The following is a 17,138-nucleotide window of genomic DNA, read 5'->3' as shown; positions in this document are numbered from 1 at the left end:
CACACGAGGAATTCCATCAGTGGGCGCGCATCAGCTCCGAATTTCGAAAGACGTCAGTTGCAACAGGGAGTGCCTGCTGCCTCCCCCGCCTAAGCGTAAACAAGAGAAACAAGCACAAGCCTAACCCCGCCATTAACAGAATATGAAGCTTAATTTTAGTGCATGACGTTCTCTCATCGTCCTCTCTTCCCATAGCATCTATTTTTAGAATCTCGCGTTTGCAGCAACGCGAACACACGCACGGCCAGAGACTGACAGAGTGCGATAGCAAAAGAACGCCTTTTCATTATCTTCTGAACCAAAGTGCAAAATAAAACGTCAGGGATGGAGGATATTTTTCAGTGGTGTCGCGAGGGTAATGCGATGCAAGTTCGTGTTTGGCTCGATGACACTGAACATGATATGAATCAGGGGTACGTTGCTATTTTTGTTGCCTTACTCTATTCGCTGCTTTTTTTATGCATTTGTTGACTATTGTTACTTTTGCGTGTAGGGATGATCACGGCTTCAGTCCTCTTCACTGGTGCTGCAAAGAAGGTCACACAAAATTGGCTGAACTCTTGGTCAGCAGAGGAGCACGTATCAATGCCACGAATAGAGGAGACGATACACCATTGCATCTAGCTGCTGCCCATGGCCATAGAGAAATTGTGCAATTGGTACATAACATATTGCAGCACTCTGTGATGTATCTGTTATACATAACTGATTTGTGCTCATTCATATTTCTTTTCACTTTTCAGTTACTTAGAAATAGAGCAGATGTCAATGTCACCAATGAACATGGTAATACTGCTCTTCATTATGCCTGCTTCTGGGGAGATCAGGCAGTGGCTGAGGAATTAGTTGCAGCTGGAGCATTGGTATCCATTGCGAACAAGGATAGCGATACACCACTTGATAAAGCTCGAGGGCCTCTAGCCAAAAGATTACATGGTTTGTATTTAACTTATACATTATGGCAAAGAAATAGTAGCATAAGCAAATAATTCACAATCATTCTAGATCTCGCTGTTGAATTTGGGCAAGATCTAAAGAAAATTCAGTTCAAGGATCAAAGTTGGCTTGGTCTGAAAACAAGGAGCCGTAAGTTTCAATCTTGATAATCGTATAGTCAAGTTATTCTGAAATAAGGTACATTATTTGTTTAACATTTCCAAAATAGGTGATGCGACCTTATCAAGACACAAGGGAATCAACATGGCAGATTTATCTTTGCACACGCAGTTAGCTGTATCTCCAAGTGGAGAAACGTGGCGGGGTCGTTGGCAAAATAACGATATTGTTGCGAAGATTTTAAGTGTACGAGAGTGTTCTGCGCGAATTTCCAGAGATTTTAATGAAGAATTTCCAAAGCTAAGAATATTTTCACATCCAAACGTTCTTCCAGTTTTGGGATGTGTAAATCAACCTCCTAGATTAGCTACTGTATCACAGTACATGGCAAGAGGCAGTCTTCACCGTTTGTTACACGGTGGCACTGGAGTCGTCGTTGACACAGCTCGTGCTCTGCGTTTAGCTCTCGACGTTGCAAGAGCTATGGCATTTTTACATGGCTTGGAAAGGCAAAATCGATGCAGGTTTCATTTGAACAGTAAACACGTCATGGTTCGTGAAAAAGAAACATTATTGACATGATGATTCTTGTAAAAATAATTAGGTGTTTCGTAACCGGAGATATTCGTCTTTTATAGATCGACGAGGATTTGACAGCGCGTGTAAATATGGCAGATTCAAAGTTTTCCTTCCAGGAAGTTGGTCGAATTTACGAACCAGCTTGGATGTCTCCAGAAGCCCTGAGCAAAAAGCCATCCGACATAAATTTAGAAGCCAGCGACATGTGGAGCTTTGCAGTATTATTATGGGAACTTGCCACCAGGGAAGTGCCGTTCGCCGACCTATCTCCTATGGAATGTGGAATGAAGGTAAAACACATTTACATTTCCTGGACTTTCAAACGTACAAACTTACATCATTTAATCCCAAAACCATTTCTTTTTAGATTGCTCTAGAGGATCTACGTGTCAGTATTCCTCCGGGAATTTCCCCGCATCTTGCAAAGCTCATTAGGATTTGCATGAACGAAGATCCGGGTAAACGCCCGTCATTCGACATGGTGGTTCCGATTTTGGATAAAATGAAGCGTTGAGAATAATGCGTCTGCTATTGCGGATCAATTTTTTCATGTGTTCATTGAATTCTGCAAGCGTCAAAGAAAATCTCTATCACTGACTAACACGACGCTTGGAATATTTTTATAATACTTTATTCTCAAAGTGCCTAGATATAACGACGTAACTTATAGTAAAGCTTTTGTAAGTTTATAATGCGAGAACGATCGAATTCATTAACGACTGCGTAATTAAGTGTTGCTTTTAGAAATATATTGTACAATATAGCCGCTATATATATATATATATATATATATATATATATATATATATATATATATATATATATTCATTTTAGATATTTATTTGGTATGTTATAGAATGAAAATAAATTTTTTATATAACGTTTTGTCAGATATGACTCGTAAGATAATAAATATTTATTAACCGCATACAGGTATTTTTACTTGATCATCTCAGCTTCTGAGATTCTTCTGCGCATTTGCTGTTATCGGCGCTGATATTTCGATAAGGTGTTTTTATCTCGGCTCGGGAGAAGATATAAATTGCATAAATGATTGGAGCAATCAGTCTGTGCATCAAGACTGTAAGTAGCATTTAAAAAAAGCGTGGAAAAAATGGAGGAGGGGCCGATCGTTAGCATAAGCGATGGAAAAATTCAAGGCGCGAAAAGGAGAAGTCTTCTTGGAGTGGACTACTTCGCATTCAAGGGCATCCCTTACGCGCAGCCGCCGATTGGTCCACTGCGCTTTAAGGTATTTTTATCAGCGTGTATTATCTGAAAAATTTAAATAAATGAGAGCACGCTTGAGTGCAAATTTTTGTAAATAATTTACGGAATACTGTATACATAGGATCCACAACCAGTTAGCAAATGGTCAGGAGTACGGGATGCATCGCAACACGCAGGCGACGTATCGATGCAGTATGAATCGGACGGCTCAAAACCTTGGGGAATAATCGGGAGCGAAGATTGCCTGTATCTGAACGTGTACACGAATTCCATGACCGACCGTAAGCGGCCGGTTATGTATTACATCCACGGCGGAGGCTTCGTCGAGGATTCAGGAAACGACTGCATTTATCGAGAAGATTACCTCGTCACGATGGACATGGTTTTAGTCTCCGTGAACTACAGACTAGGACCCATGGGTATATAAATAATTCAAAATTGCTAGCCGAAGTAAAAGTTGCAGTCATTTTCTACGTCGCGAAATTCGTGTATAGGTTTCCTCAATCTCGGACACGAAGTAGCAGCCGGCAATCAGGGATTAAGAGATATAATCTGCGGGCTCAACTGGGTGCAGCGGAATATCGAGCAATTCGGCGGCGATCCAAACAACGTTACGATTTTCGGGAACAGCAGTGGTTCGATGACATGCCACCTGTTCACCTTGTTACCGACCGTTAAAGGTATCCGATATGCGTAGCTTTTTTGACCGCAAGCTCACTCATAAGTACGTCTCTTCGCCTGCAGGTCTATTCCACAAAGCCATTTTGCAAAGTGGCTCGATATTCTCCACGAGAAATCTGTTCACGGGAAAAAACGTTATGAACGGTTTCAAAATTGCTTCGCTCCTGGGACTGGATTCGCAAGATCCGGAGGAGGTGATTGAATTCCTTCGCGGCGTCCCTGCGAAGAAGATCGTCGAACTTCATGGAAAAATTTTGTCGAAATATGTACGTGTGAAGGAGCTGTTATAGTACGCAATATCATATGCGATGCGGTAATAAACGCGTCTTTTGCATTATACATATAGGAGAAGACGGTGGAAGGTCAGATGGAGTATTCGCCGACTTTTGACGCGCCTTACGTAAAAGAGCCGATAATACCGAAGCTACTTCCAGAACTTATAGAAAACGACGCCGACATACCGATAATGCTGGGACACACGACGAACGAGTCATTGCTGAGCTTCGCGGGTTCGTGTACTATGAAATTAGCGGATTGACGAAAAATGTTAATATTTTGATTGAACCGATATTTTGCCGCGTTAGGCCAATTCGACGACGAGGAGAACTTGAAATTCTACGACGACAACATCGAGGAAATAATGAAGCACAAGCTCAGGCTCCAGGATCCCAGTAAATTTCCGGAGATCATGAAGAGCCTAAGAGAATTTTACCTGGACAACAAGCCGATCAACAAGGAGAACGTCTGGAATCTGATAAATCTGTTGAGCGATTTCTTCGCCTTCTGCAACCGAAAGACGGTCGATCTTCGAAACGAGCACGCGAAAGCGCCCACCTACCTCTACAATTTTTCGTACATGGGCAACGAGCCCACCATGTATCAGTTCGACCAAGGCCCGCAGCCGCTCAAAGGTTTATTATCAATTAGCTATTACATATATATGTTTATGTATTAAAGAATGAATTCGTCAATGAAAACAAAATCGACGATTGCCAGGAGTCGCGCACGCCGACGAGCTGTCCTACCTGTTTTACCTGACCTACATGAAACAAGACGGAGAGCAGTTCCCGCAGGAAGGGACGACCGATAGACTGGTCGTCGAGCGACTCGTGAGGATGTGGTACAACTTTGCGGCAACTGGGCAAGTTCATCCCGCCTAAAATACCATTGGGCCGTCTATCGAAGAAAATTCACGCGCGCACAAATGAAAAGTCGTTTCAATTTCATGCATTGTTTCAGAAATCCGACTCCCTCGACCGACGATTGCTACCTCACGACGACTTGGAAAGCTTCTACCAAAGATAAACTCTACTATCTCGACATAGGCGCCGAGCTTGAACTGAAGGACGAAAGAAATCTGCCCAATCGCGCGATTTACGATAAATTCGCCAGGATTTACTTGTTCTAAACGTCGAAAAGAGAATAATAAAACCTTTGCTTAGAAAAACAAACAAAAATCCACCATTCTTAACTAATGTTTTTCACCCGCAAACTGTATACATATAAAATATACGCGCAGGTACCCCCCTCTGTATATATATATATATATATACACAGAGCACAGCCGTGCGTACGTGACCCGAGGCTCCGAGAGCGTAGCAGCAGCATCGACGGCGGGGCTGTGGGGGCAGGGAGGGGGCGAGAGGAGAGTAGAAAGGGCAGCACTGCGGCGGCGTGTCGAACGAAAACCAGCGAGAGAGAGAGAAAGAAAATGAAGCTGCAGTCGTCGTGCAGCGAAGAGTACACGGCAGTGTTGTAGGGTATCCGTCGCTGTTAAAAATCAACAGAGACAAAGACGGAAGGTGTGTGTGCTTGTGCGGTCGGTGCTTTTAGTGCTGCAGCAGCATCAGGTGCGTATAGTGGATTGGAAGAAGAATCAGCGATGCGTGAAGTGCTCGGTCAAAAGTGCTGGTGAATCCGCTCGTGCGGACGCGTGCCTGCGAGTTCCCGTAGTCGTCGCCGCCGTGTAGCATCGGCAGGAGGCGTCGGCGATACGATAGACACACGACACACCGACGGCAAATCGAGCTCGGATTTCGACTCGCAAAGCAACATGAGGTAAGTTTCGGCTACTCCCAAATTTCGTCATTCAGGCTTTTCACGTTCAGGCTGGTTCCCTCTTGCTCTATATGTGTATATATATATATATATATATATATATATATATATATATATATATATATATATGGACGTGTTCCCCGTGTGTATATATACATCTAAGCTAAGCATCAACTCTCCGCGCGGCGGTGGCTCCTAACACACGCGCTTGTAGCTTTTCTGCTGTCAAAGGAGTCATCCATTTTGTTTACACGCTAGGAATATGCTCGGCAGCGTTTTTCCGAAAAATCTTCGTTAAACGCGCTTCTTTTCCGATAATGTGATGCTCGCTATGTGTTCTATGCGTATTGCCGTGCTTATATATAACTGTATACGTATGGCTGATACTCTGACGCTCTCTCGGTCTCGACGGGAAACAAACAAATCGTATAGCGCGCGGATCCGTCATGCTTCTGCTACGGCTGCATAATACGTGCGACCATATATACAAACACTGTTAGCCTATATTTATCAACATCGAACTCTGATTCAACTTGGTTTCATCCTTGATTTTCTTCGATTTTCAGATAAAGACGAATACTTACGCTCCTTCACGAAGATGACTTAGCTTTTGTCCCTTCTATTCTTGCTCTGTAAAAAAATACCCGCCAAGCAATCATGGTTAGCAACACGTCCAGCAGTACTCCTCGGATACAGGTGTTTCGGCCCACCTATGAGGAATTCAAAGACTTCACCAAGTATGTTGCGTACATGGAGAGCCAAAATGCCCACAAGGCAGGCATCGCCAAAGTCATTCCTCCACCCGAGTGGATTGCACGCAAGAACGGATACAACATGGACAATATCAATCTTACGATACCAGCTCCGATATGCCAAGTGGTTACCGGCAAGCAAGGACTCTATCAACAAATCAATATTCAAAAAAAATCTATGACTGTCCAAGAGTATGAAAAGTTGGCTAATTCCGAAAGGTACAGGACACCCAAGCACTTTGATTACGAAGATTTGGAGAGAAAGTATTGGAAGAACATTACTTATGTTGCCCCTATCTACGGAGCTGACGTCTCTGGTTCATTGACCGATCCTGATGTCAACGAGTGGAACATCAACCACTTGGGTACCATATTGGACTACGTGAACAAGGATTACGGGATATCCATAGAAGGTGTTAATACTGCTTACCTGTATTTTGGAATGTGGAAAACGACGTTTGCTTGGCACACAGAAGATATGGACTTGTACTCCATTAATTATCTTCACTTTGGAGCGCCAAAGACATGGTATGCCATACCTCCTGAGCACGGGAGACGTCTTGAACGCTTGGCTAGTGGTTTCTTTCCATCCAGCTACCAGAGCTGCCAAGCCTTTCTTCGTCATAAGATGTCACTTATATCTCCTCAAGTACTTCGACAATATTCTATTCCTCACGATAAGGTTGCTACACGTCTACCTACAATACTTTTTTTTGTTATTCCTGTTAACTTTTATTCAATAAAATAATGTTCTTTTTTAGATTACCCAAGAGGCTGGTGAGATTATGATTACATTTCCGTATGGTTACCATGCAGGCTTTAATCATGGTTTCAACTGTGCTGAATCTACAAATTTTGCTACCCCACGGTGGGTCGAGTATGGTAAGAGAGCCACTCAATGCACTTGCAGCTCGGATATGGTTAAGATATCAATGAAAACATTTGTTCAACGATTTCAACCTGATAGGTAATATTTCGTTTTGAATATTGGTTAGCTATAATCATTGTCTATAGACTAAATGCTAAAATACTCTACAGGTATGAATTGTGGCTACGAGGTGCCGATGTTGGACCGCACCCGGAGGATCCACGGCAAACTGCTGCTCCGCCGCCAACTGCAATGGACCTTTTTTGTTTACAAGAGTCACAGTCTGGTGATAGTGACATTGTGCCCAAAAATAAAAGGCACACAATTCATCGTAAGAAAAACATTGTGGACTCGACTGAGGGTATCAATACCGATATTCCACCAGATGTAAAAAAGGTTTTGCAGGAAATGGAAGAGGAACACCTGGATGATCAACCAGATGAGCAACAGTTAGAAGTTTTAGAAGATATTTGGTTAAAAGCAGGCGAAATGGGTAAGAAGCTTCATTTACTGAGCGTAAATAATTTTTAAACTAATGATACGATTTACTTACCTATCCCGTTACTTTTTCAGATCTGACAGAGGCGAATGTCTATGATGATGGATACAATAAGAAAAAAAATCGAAAACGAAAGCGGAAAGTACAAAAAGATTCGGACAAAAGGAAATTAAAAACAAAAGCTGTCACAGCCAAGTCCAGTACTACTGCACCAGAACTATCAAAAGAAGAAAATTTAGATTTATCCAAGAATGGATTCTTGGATATTCCTTGCATGCCATCGCCAGCTTTAAAAATGTCAAGCCCTCTCAAAACGAACGCCAAGAAGAGAATAAAAACCAAGCCTCCGATCCTAAAGAGGAATAGTACAGTGATGGAACGAAAGGAAGAGTTACTAGAAACGAAAAATGAAAATTTCATCGAGGTGGCTCCTTCCTTGAGTTTTCCAGATTTTAAAAGGTCTAGCAGCCCAATTACAGATCCATTAGGTAACATAGATGATCAATTCACGAAAAAAGAAGAAACAAGATCAGAACTTTTATCCCCGGAAACCAGTGAATACAAAGCGTCTGTGCCCATTCAAAAAACTGAGAAGAAAAAGAAAAAAACCTCTAAAAGCAAAGACATAAACCAGGCCAAAGTGAGAGTTTCGAAGAAAGCTAAACAGAAAAGTGATTTGGTAAGCTTAGATGTATCAGATATGAACGCTCTCCGAGAATTTGTCAGCGGTAAACACGCTATTCAAAAAGCACCGCAAATGAAGGATCTATCCCTTAACGTTGATGAAACAAATGTATTAGCAACGGACAATGACATTCATAATGAAATATCTGGGGTAACACCAATCGAAGCTAAAATAGCAATAAATACTAGCAATGAGGATGAAAAACTTTCCGGTAGTTTAGCACAAAAAAAAGTTATCAATTTGAGTAAATGTTCCAATAGCAAGCTCACTACTTGCCGTCCAAAAAGTAGTAAATGCAGAGGACTTATAAACTTTAGAAAAAATCTTTTAAAACCACCGGTTCTTCATATACCGAGTGATCAAGAAGACGAAAAAATGGAAGCTAAGCATTGTACTGGTGAACCCAGTTCAAGTTTGAATAAAACCTGGCCGATTGGCTCAACGGATATTCCTACACTTTTCAAAACTGAAACTAATGGTATTCAAGAATCGTCCGGTTTCGGACAGCAAAGTACATTATCATACCCTTTCCAGTGCAGACAATCACTGATTAATCAACGCATTAAATTTGGTGTCACTAACCATTCCGATCCAAATTTGAATTTGAAAACGGTCAAAGATGAGCAAGTTCCATCCAAAAATTTTTGGCAGATTGGCAATCAAATGTTGTATTTTAATAACAACAAGGACAATAAGAATGATTTGTCGAATTTTGCAAATGCTACTACACTTACGTCTGCAAAATTATTGATTAGCAATGATTCTACAAATACAAGCTCACGCAATGTACATGATAAATCTCAAACTTGTACAAAGTCAAGCCACAATTCGAGTAACTTACCACCGCCGCCGTTGATAAAAATACCTCCATTAATGTTGTTAAATACGTCAGATAGATCTTTATTAAACGTAAGTAAACAGTTGGAAAATAAGGTATCGTTAAGACTAAATCAAGAAAGATCTCAGGTTAACATTAATCCGGTACCAAAAATGATAAGTATAAATCCTCAGTGTGATCAAACGTCTAGCAGTATCTCTCAAGAATTTAGTACTTCAAATTTATCGTCACAAGAAATCACAAAAGATGTAAAAGTAACCACTGCAACACAAGTGGATATTTTACCATCATTTATTACGTCGAATAATGAGTTGTCCATCACAATAGTACCTAAAAGTTCATCAAGCTGTAGTAATTCGAGTTCATCCAGGAAACAATTAACTCCGAGAAAACTTAAAGTGGGTGAAATCAGAGACAACGAAGCAACAACAATTGACAATGCAGAAGTATCAATTATAAAACAAAATAAATGGTCACTGCATTCGAGCAAAAATACAAGTGTCAAAAAGAAATTTAAAGATTTACCAGAAAATATTGAGAGTGTGTTGAACTCTTTAGCAATACCAAAGATGGAATCTGAATCACAGGTTGATTCAGCAATACAAATCAAACAAGAAAACGTTAAAACTGAGAATTATGAAGAAGTTGAATCAAAGCCATCAGAGTTTAATTCTCTTACTATAACAGAACATATGAAGACAATGCTGTATCCAAGTATGCCAAACTTGGATGTGTTGCAAACGTTCAATCATTATTGGAGTGCACATATTCCACACTGTGCTATATGTTCTGCATTCGCACTACGTAACCACAAAGGTAGTAAGCCAATGTCCCCGGAGTGGCAACGATGTACGCCAACAGTATTACCCGAAAATTCCCCGATATGGGTAAGTAAGACTTGAATAAAATTTGAACTATTTTACAAGACTATAGCTTTAAAACAAAAATATCATTTGCAGGTTTCAACAGAAGTATTTGCAGCTAGATCGTTAGAACAGCGAATAGAACCGGGAAATAATAAACTTGTGCGATGTAGAAATTGTCAAGTTACTGTACACGTTTCTTGCTATGGAGTCAAAGCATTGCCTTCAGATCAACAAAACTGGGCTTGCGATATATGTCAGTCTGGCAAACCGACTGTTGTAAGTATACAATTGAATAACGGCAACGGCAGAGCGTAAGTAATACAGAAGCAATAACAATAATTTATTATTACAGATGTGTTGCTTGTGTCCAGTACGCGGGGGAGCTTTAAAAAGAACGAGCGACAGTCAATGGGTGCATGTACTTTGCGCACTCCTTTTAGGTGCAACGTTCAAAGATCCTGTAAATAAAGAACCCATCAACGTGTTGGCCATTGAACGGCCCTCTTTCGATTTGGAGTGTTGTTATTGCAAACAGAAATCCGGAGTCGTCGTGAATTGTCATGATCAACAGTGTGATGCCCGCTTTCATCCTACATGCGGTCTCTTAACCGGCGCAATGTTTGCAATAGCGTCATCTGAAAGTCACGGAATAGAGGTGCGTATTTAAAATTTGAAGCTTACTCATTTTGATCAGACAAGAGGAGAAACTGTGGTTTAAACATACTAATACAAAATTCGCGTGTCACCATTTTTCAAGCCGGGATAAATGAGACGGAATGTCGTCCGATCAATGGGAATTCCGCGCCCTTAATTGCTGTTTAACCTTGCACGATTACAATCACGCGTTCAAAAGAAGAGCTTCATGATGCCTTGTTAAAGTTATTCAATACAATTATGACTCATCGTCGAATGAATCTCTTACGTTGTCGTTGGTCATGTCATGAACTTGCGCACGTGCGTTACGAAAATATACGTAAATATACGTATCATGTGCCTGTCAATAAATCTATTTTCGTATCCTGAAGATAAGCAAATTTGAAGTATGTATTATTCTAACTTTTACTTTTTACAGATATTATGCAATAAACATGATAGCGGAGGGAAAATTCCTATAAGGCAAGGAGAAGTTGTCTATGCCAAGCACAAGAATACTCGGTACTATCACGCTGATGTACTATCTGTATCAGATAAAATTTGCTTCTTGGTAGTTTTTAAAGATGAGAGTTTTTCAAACGATTTACCTCCAGAAGACGTAGTTGTAAGTTTGTCGTTAAAAATTAACGTCCATTTGAACGATAAATTATTGAAATTTCATAACTAATACATTTGGTATTCTTTTTTTTAGGATTATAAACCTGGGAAGATACCTGCGATTGGTAGTGAAATACAAGTAAATTGGAAGCAGGAAGGCGTTTATCCTGCGACATTTACTGGCGTGGATCACGTTATAACTTATACGGTGCGTAAATATTTATGCAACTCGAATAAAACTCGGTAAATTAATAAATCGCAAATCGTTATAATCAATTGGATTTTTATTGATTATAGGTTTCGTTTGAAGATGGCTCGACACATCATTTAAAACGTACTGACATTTACAGTCTCGAAGAAGAACTACCGAAAAAAGTGCTTACGCGATTGGTGAGTTATGATTCATGTTGACTTTGAAGTGTTGAATACAAAGTCTCTGGAAAAATATAGCATATTTGCGTGTACAGTTAGTAATGTACTGGTAGAGTTTTACAAAAAAAAGTATGAAAAAATAGCGATAAAAATACTGTTTAATCTAAAAACAAAAATTCGGTGCGAAATTGCATTTTAAGTTTTACTTTCATTTTTAATTATTGAATGAGAGTGAAACATTCATGAACTGTTTGCTTTTGTTTTTCTTTAAATTTATCTTTACACTTATTTTTAATAATATTCTCGAGTTTCTGTTATTAATTTTTCTTTTTTCCTTTCATTTTATGTTTTTGTTGGATGTTTGCTGTATGTTAAAAAAAAGTCGACTGCTACTGAAATGCGACATCGAGGGCATCTGTACGGAATGGAAAAAGGAAATGAAATGCAGAGGAAAGTCAAACCACCGAAAAGGTTATGAATTTTTTCTTAAATTTTTTTAAAATTATATAATCGAATAGGAAGATGATGATATTGGGAAAGAGGCGAAAATAGTATAAACTATTTCCCGAAAGAAACCTATCGTAATCTTGAATGAAAGAGGCGAGTTCTCTTAACGATCATCGAACAACATCAATCATTAGAGAATAGTAAATTGTTTTTCTGTTTAAAATTTTTAATTTGTTTTTAGTTAAACTAAATACTTTAAAGTCGAGTTAAAGATGTCGTGTCGATAACGTCTGTAAAACATAATTAACTGTATGCTATTGTACAAATATAGAGTATACCGAGTCATATTTTAAGTTAAGTTAAAATCTTCATCCGTATAGTTTTGTATGTACGTTTGTATTTCCGAAAACTTGTATATTTATGGGGAAGATACGAGGGGAGGATCGTGTCACAGTAATAATTTTTGGTTAACCGAAACATAATTTATTTTATATCTTGACATAGAAAGATAATCGTGTGTTTGTATAGTTTATGTTTTTTTACGCGCAGTGTGTAGTTCTAAGTTATTCAGGCAAATTGTCGAAATATTTAAGAATTTTATGACTTTGGATTAAATTTAAGTATTATGTATGTCGATTAGATATATATCCATTATACGCGATAATGCTACGCTTGAAGAGGTGCATAGATCTTCCCTTCGTAGTGAAAAAAAAATTGCTCCACAACTGCGCAGTTCTGTAGATATTCACCAATATTGTGCGAACACATGTGTTTGTAATAAAATGCTAAAACTAATTTAGGGCTATGAGTGGAAAAAGCCAACGAAGGCGTCGATTATTATATGCATATAGCACCAGCAACGTGTGATTATTAAAACATTACCTGATATTTGAAAACAGCAAAAGTCTTGTTCTTTTTTTCAACCAAGCCTAGGATTTGGGACTTTGGGAGGGGCAGGGGTGTGAAATAAATAAAAACGTCGCCATGACTCGTATGATTAGGAGAAATTGTTTTATTGTAGCGTCAACTTGCATATACTTCTCAAACTTAAATATAATTTTTGTCGTTAAAATACAAATTTAGGAACAATAGCAAATGAGAAAAAATCTAGCGAGCATGAGAAAAACTTGATTTTTCTTCCCATTTACACATTATCTATCTATCTTTCTCTCGCTTATCTTTCAAACTCTCTTTCTCTCTCCGCCCTTTTTACTTCACGATGCAGATCAACTACACAATTAAATAACGAACAACGTAGCAGCCAAGCACTGAATGTTTCGCGTACATATAATATCCTGAGAAATAGGTCCGACTAAAATACTTGACGACCGAGGTTTGGCATCGTAATTACAATAAATTCAATAATAATAATATTAATAATAATAATAATAATAATAATAATAATAATAACCATAAGAATAATAATATTAATACAATAAAATAACGTAATAATAATATATTATCTTAAGCGGAATGTACATTAAGTGTTTGCTTAGCGAGCAAATGAATTAAGTTACCGGGCGCAGCTTCTTTGCCACAAACTCGTGGAGTTGAGATCGGGCAATTAAGGCTCATAGTGACTAGATAAGTCGTCGAATAGCTCTTTCTTTGAATAAACGAAATGAACATTGTCCTCGTGGGTGTCTGTCGTCTGCTGGCGTCGGCGCGTTATTTTTTTTACGCTTGCGCCCTTTATCTCCTATAGGTCTCTTACGACTGCCTATATGGTATACATGTACTATCTTTGTCAGACGTAAATTTGTCGGGAGGCTGCAAAAGTCGCGCGTGTGTGTGTGTGTGTGTCGCTTCTCCTCCTCAACCTTCAGGCGCTATCCTCATCCTAAAGAGCATTGGCCTTCCTCTTATCCGAGTCGGACTGCAATCGTAGAAATATTCTTCGTGTTTTTCTCAGTGTTGTAAAATTTTGGATTGTTTGTTTGTTGTTGTGATGATTGATGAATCGCAATGTGAGTCGAGAGATTGGCGGTCGAGATTTAATGAGCTTGCGCCAAGTGAGTGTCGATGGTGATGTTGATAATGTCGATGATGACAATCGTGATAATGATGATGATGGCGAAGAGCGAGTGAGGAGCGCGCGACACGTTCGTTCGATTGTGCAATGTGAGAATGTGGGAAGGTGCTGGCAGCCTCGAGAAGGACAACGACAACGGTAGCGAGAGAAGAAGAGAGCTTGATGAGCTCGGAGAAGAGATTAGGGTGGTACTGATGGGACGGCGAGGGAGATCAGAGGGGCGAAGAAGGTCCAGCTGCTGCTGTCAGAGGTGTATGGCTTTGCGGAAGAAGCGCTTGAATACAGTGAACAGATGGAATATGGCCTTAAATATTGAAAAGTTGCGTACTTTGGCGGCCGGGTAGAGGAAGGTCACGGCCTCGGTCTCGCCCAGAGGCGACTTGGCGATGCACTTGTAGCCGTCCATGTCCTGCCAGCGGATGTTGGATATGAGCAGGTTGCCGTCGGGCTGCACGGCGAAGCGCGGGTCCATCAGCGGATTGCCCTCGCCGTCGAGCCAGTAGACGTGGGGCCGGGGCTTGCCGCTGGCCTCGCAGGGCAGCTCGACCGTCGAGCCCATCTCGGAGAAGTAGATGGGTCGGTGCCGCGTGATGACCGGCGGCGCGCTCGCGCCACCCTTCTGGCACTCGGGTCTGCTGCTGAGGCTCACGTTTCCACCTGTGGGCACAAGACGCCCGGTTACGCGTACTGCGCAGAAGATCAATCGCGGACAGTCGATTTGCGACCTACCTTGAACGTTGAGGACCGTCGGCTGGGATATGACCATCTTGTCGCCGGACAAGCCGACGCAGTGGACGAGGCCCTGGTCCTGGGGCGTGACGCAGTCGATGACGAGCTTGGAGAGCTCCCGCGAGATAGCCGTGTACGAGAGCTCGCCGACGCTCTCGCGCTCGAGCTGCTCCACCTGTCGCTCGGGGTTCTCGCCCTTGATCCAGTAGACCTTGGGTGGCGGGCTGCCGTCCACCTCGCACTTGAGCTCCAGCCTGTGCCTGCGGAAGCGACGAGACGAGAGGTAAGCATATCGGTGCTCGCTTTCGCGGTTGATTCGAATTTGGATTTTAATTTTAATTTTAATTTTAATTTTAATTTCGACTCTGATTACCCTGCAGGGACGCTGATGTAGCTGCTGGGACTGGACCTGATGCTGACGTAGCGCTCGAGCTGCTGCTGCTGCTGGCTCTGCTTCTGCTGGGTGATTTCGGGCGCGCTGAGCCGCATCTCCTGGGAGTAGAGGCTCGCGTCCTCGGCCACATCCTGCTCGACGTCGTGGAGATTCCGGCTGAAGCTGAAGCTCGAGCCGCTGCTTATGACCGAGGCGAGGCTGAGGAGGACGAGGGCCAGGCTGTTGTAGGATCCGGTGGCCGCACCGGCACCGCTGCCGGCACTGCTACTGGCAGCACCGCTGCTGACAAGTCGCTGCATCTGCGCGAGCGAGAGTGCAGGAGCGTGAGAGATAAGTAAGACGTGCGAGGGAGCGAAAGCGCGAGCTGGCGCGAGAGGAGAGCGCGTTATATGCACGAGTCGCCGGCCGGCCGGCAAATGAATGAACCCGAGTCTGGGCTGTGTTGCATCAGCAGCGGCGAGAGGGAACCGATCTCGGAGTGCAGCAGGAGGAGGGGAGGAATCGCACTACTGCACGTGCGGCTACGTGCGGCTACGTGCGGCTACGTGCGCTCGGCGAATGCAGGTATGGTCGGTATAACGCTGTACAAGAATAACGAGAGATGCCAAGTCTATATCGGCTACTCACCATCACTGCTGCTCCGAAGCTTCCACGAGTTTACACTTTTTGTTTTTTCTCTCCGAATAGATATCTCGCTGCTGCCTCTCTGTCCGTAAAACACTCGGAGGCGCGTCTGCTCTCTCACTCCAATACGTACAGAGTGCGCGCTGCTGTGTCGTCGGTCCTTTGAAGGAGGCGATCGAGTCGACTGCTCACTGACTGCTGAGCCAACTCGTTGCTGCCGGTACATTTATACGTTCAAATGCAACAATCGTCTTGCCTCGTTTCCTTCCGATTGGCCTTCGAAATCGAGAGTGGGGATTCGTTTCCCCAGCAACTAATTCAATTCTTCAGAGAGCCATACCCCTAGCGCTGCCGTCGACTCTCTCTCTCTCTCTTTCTCTCTCTCTCTCTCTCTATCTCTCTCTCTCTCTCTCTCTCTCTCTCTCTCGCACGCACGCACGCATCGCGCCAACGAGGGACGAAGAAAGAGAGGCGAACAGGAGGACAAAAGTGGGGAGACTATACTCGGCCGGGAGAGAGAGTGAGAGAGAGAGAGAACGAGTCTCTCGAGAGCGAGAGAGAGAAAGATGCGCTGCTCGCCATCAGGCGACACGCCAACTCCTCCACCACGTGTGCAGCAGCAGCCGCCGCAATCCAAATTGAGCTCGCGTTCTCGGAAAAGCGCATGGCGATTTCGACAAGTTTTACACAGACGCACACAGAGCGATTCCCCTCGTCGGCGTCGTCGTCGTCGTCGTCGTCGTCGTCGTCGTCGTCGTCGTCGTCGTCGTCGTCGCCTTCTTCTCCTCTTTTCAAGGCGAAGTAGCTTCCCTTCTTCTTCTTCCTTTTTCTTTCGCGCACGAGTCTGCAGCAGCAGCCGCCGCCGCCGCCGCCGGTTTCTTGCGCATACTTAGATCGCTTATACTTCTATACCGCCACGCTCCCTTTCTCCTGCGCTCTCTCGAAATTCGGCGAAAAATTTCTAGCCCATAAGCATGCGTGGATAATTTATACTCTCCCGTTTCGGACAGTTTAGCGCGGCTCGCGGCTAGTTTCGATTCTCGGAAGGCCAACAATCGGCAGATGTTACGTCACTTTAAATATCTGCAGATTGCAAGAACCAGGATCATTGCTCGCGGCGCGAGCGCTCGAGCGAATGGAACGCGTTCCGCTGATGCGACTGGAATTTCGAAGTTAT

At 42.5% G+C, this 17,138-nt stretch overlaps 4 protein-coding genes across 6 annotated transcripts; 3 read left to right on the top strand and 1 right to left on the bottom strand.

Moving 5' to 3' along the window:
* Nucleotides 1–273: 273 nt before the first annotated feature.
* On the top strand, nt 274–2,343 carry LOC100116422 (integrin-linked protein kinase homolog pat-4). Its single transcript, XM_001608255.6, has 7 exons — nt 274–413; nt 494–659; nt 744–936; nt 1,006–1,086; nt 1,166–1,608; nt 1,695–1,925; nt 2,003–2,343. The coding sequence occupies exons 1-7, from the start codon at nt 325–327 to the stop codon at nt 2,147–2,149; spliced, it is 1,350 nt and encodes a 449-aa protein (XP_001608305.1). The 5' UTR covers nt 274–324; the 3' UTR covers nt 2,150–2,343.
* Nucleotides 2,344–2,491: 148 nt separating this feature from the next.
* On the top strand, nt 2,492–5,003 carry LOC100124276 (carboxylesterase clade A, member 1). Its single transcript, XM_001608150.5, has 8 exons — nt 2,492–2,887; nt 2,987–3,284; nt 3,360–3,545; nt 3,610–3,812; nt 3,893–4,055; nt 4,131–4,457; nt 4,543–4,687; nt 4,786–5,003. Exons 1-8 carry the CDS (start codon nt 2,750–2,752, stop codon nt 4,952–4,954), a joined length of 1,629 nt encoding a protein of 542 aa, XP_001608200.1. The 5' UTR covers nt 2,492–2,749; the 3' UTR covers nt 4,955–5,003.
* Nucleotides 5,004–5,214: 211 nt separating this feature from the next.
* Nucleotides 5,215–13,086, top strand: LOC100124275 (lysine-specific demethylase 4C). 2 transcript variants are annotated; one of them, XM_001608149.6, is made up of 11 exons: nt 5,215–5,604; nt 6,171–7,038; nt 7,118–7,323; nt 7,395–7,717; nt 7,798–10,133; nt 10,206–10,388; nt 10,465–10,767; nt 11,185–11,370; nt 11,458–11,571; nt 11,661–11,753; nt 12,118–13,086. In XM_001608149.6, the coding sequence occupies exons 2-11, from the start codon at nt 6,262–6,264 to the stop codon at nt 12,211–12,213; spliced, it is 4,617 nt and encodes a 1,538-aa protein (XP_001608199.2). In that variant the 5' UTR covers nt 5,215–5,604; nt 6,171–6,261; the 3' UTR covers nt 12,214–13,086. The 2 variants fall into 2 exon arrangements, with proteins under 2 accessions (XP_001608199.2, XP_032457005.1); XM_032601114.1 differs by lacking the exon at nt 5,215–5,604 and adding an exon at nt 5,834–6,099.
* Nucleotides 13,087–13,176: 90 nt separating this feature from the next.
* Nucleotides 13,177–16,176, bottom strand: LOC100124274 (neural/ectodermal development factor IMP-L2). 2 transcript variants are annotated; one of them, XM_001608148.6, is made up of 5 exons: nt 15,965–16,176; nt 15,317–15,636; nt 14,944–15,203; nt 14,543–14,871; nt 13,177–14,058 (listed from the first exon to the last, which is right to left on the bottom strand). In XM_001608148.6, the coding sequence occupies exons 1-5, from the start codon at nt 15,965–15,967 to the stop codon at nt 14,023–14,025; spliced, it is 948 nt and encodes a 315-aa protein (XP_001608198.2). In that variant the 5' UTR covers nt 15,968–16,176; the 3' UTR covers nt 13,177–14,022. The 2 variants fall into 2 exon arrangements, with proteins under 2 accessions (XP_001608198.2, XP_031788412.1); XM_031932552.2 differs by having other exon boundaries at nt 13,180–14,077.
* Nucleotides 16,177–17,138: the final 962 nt, after the last annotated feature.

Source organism: Nasonia vitripennis, chromosome 5 (genome assembly GCF_009193385.2).
Source record: "Nasonia vitripennis strain AsymCx chromosome 5, Nvit_psr_1.1, whole genome shotgun sequence".
Lineage (NCBI taxonomy): Eukaryota > Metazoa > Arthropoda > Insecta > Hymenoptera > Pteromalidae > Nasonia > Nasonia vitripennis.
Note: the sequence above shows the minus strand (reverse complement) of the source record. Positions and strands in the feature narration are given on the sequence as shown.

Coding starts and splice junctions, on each gene's coding strand:
- LOC100124276 (XM_001608150.5), top strand. CDS start 2,750: ATGGAGGAGGGGCCGATCGTTAGCATAAGCGATGGAAAAATTCAAGGC. Junction 3,546..3,609: donor CTTGTTACCGACCGTTAAAG/GTATCCGATATG, acceptor CTTCGCCTGCAG/GTCTATTCCACAAAGCCATT. Junction 3,813..3,892: donor GAAAAATTTTGTCGAAATAT/GTACGTGTGAAG, acceptor TTATACATATAG/GAGAAGACGGTGGAAGGTCA.
- LOC100124274 (XM_001608148.6), bottom strand. Junction 14,872..14,943: donor GACGGTCCTCAACGTTCAAG/GTAGGTCGCAAA, acceptor TTGTGCCCACAG/GTGGAAACGTGAGCCTCAGC. Junction 14,059..14,542: donor TCCTCTACCCGGCCGCCAAA/GTACGCAACTTT, acceptor CTACGATTGCAG/TCCGACTCGGATAAGAGGAA.
- LOC100116422 (XM_001608255.6), top strand. CDS start 325: ATGGAGGATATTTTTCAGTGGTGTCGCGAGGGTAATGCGATGCAAGTT. Junction 937..1,005: donor TCTAGCCAAAAGATTACATG/GTTTGTATTTAA, acceptor CAATCATTCTAG/ATCTCGCTGTTGAATTTGGG. Junction 1,609..1,694: donor TGAACAGTAAACACGTCATG/GTTCGTGAAAAA, acceptor CGTCTTTTATAG/ATCGACGAGGATTTGACAGC.
- LOC100124275 (XM_001608149.6), top strand. CDS start 6,262: ATGGTTAGCAACACGTCCAGCAGTACTCCTCGGATACAGGTGTTTCGG. Junction 10,134..10,205: donor CCGAAAATTCCCCGATATGG/GTAAGTAAGACT, acceptor TATCATTTGCAG/GTTTCAACAGAAGTATTTGC. Junction 11,572..11,660: donor ATCACGTTATAACTTATACG/GTGCGTAAATAT, acceptor TATTGATTATAG/GTTTCGTTTGAAGATGGCTC.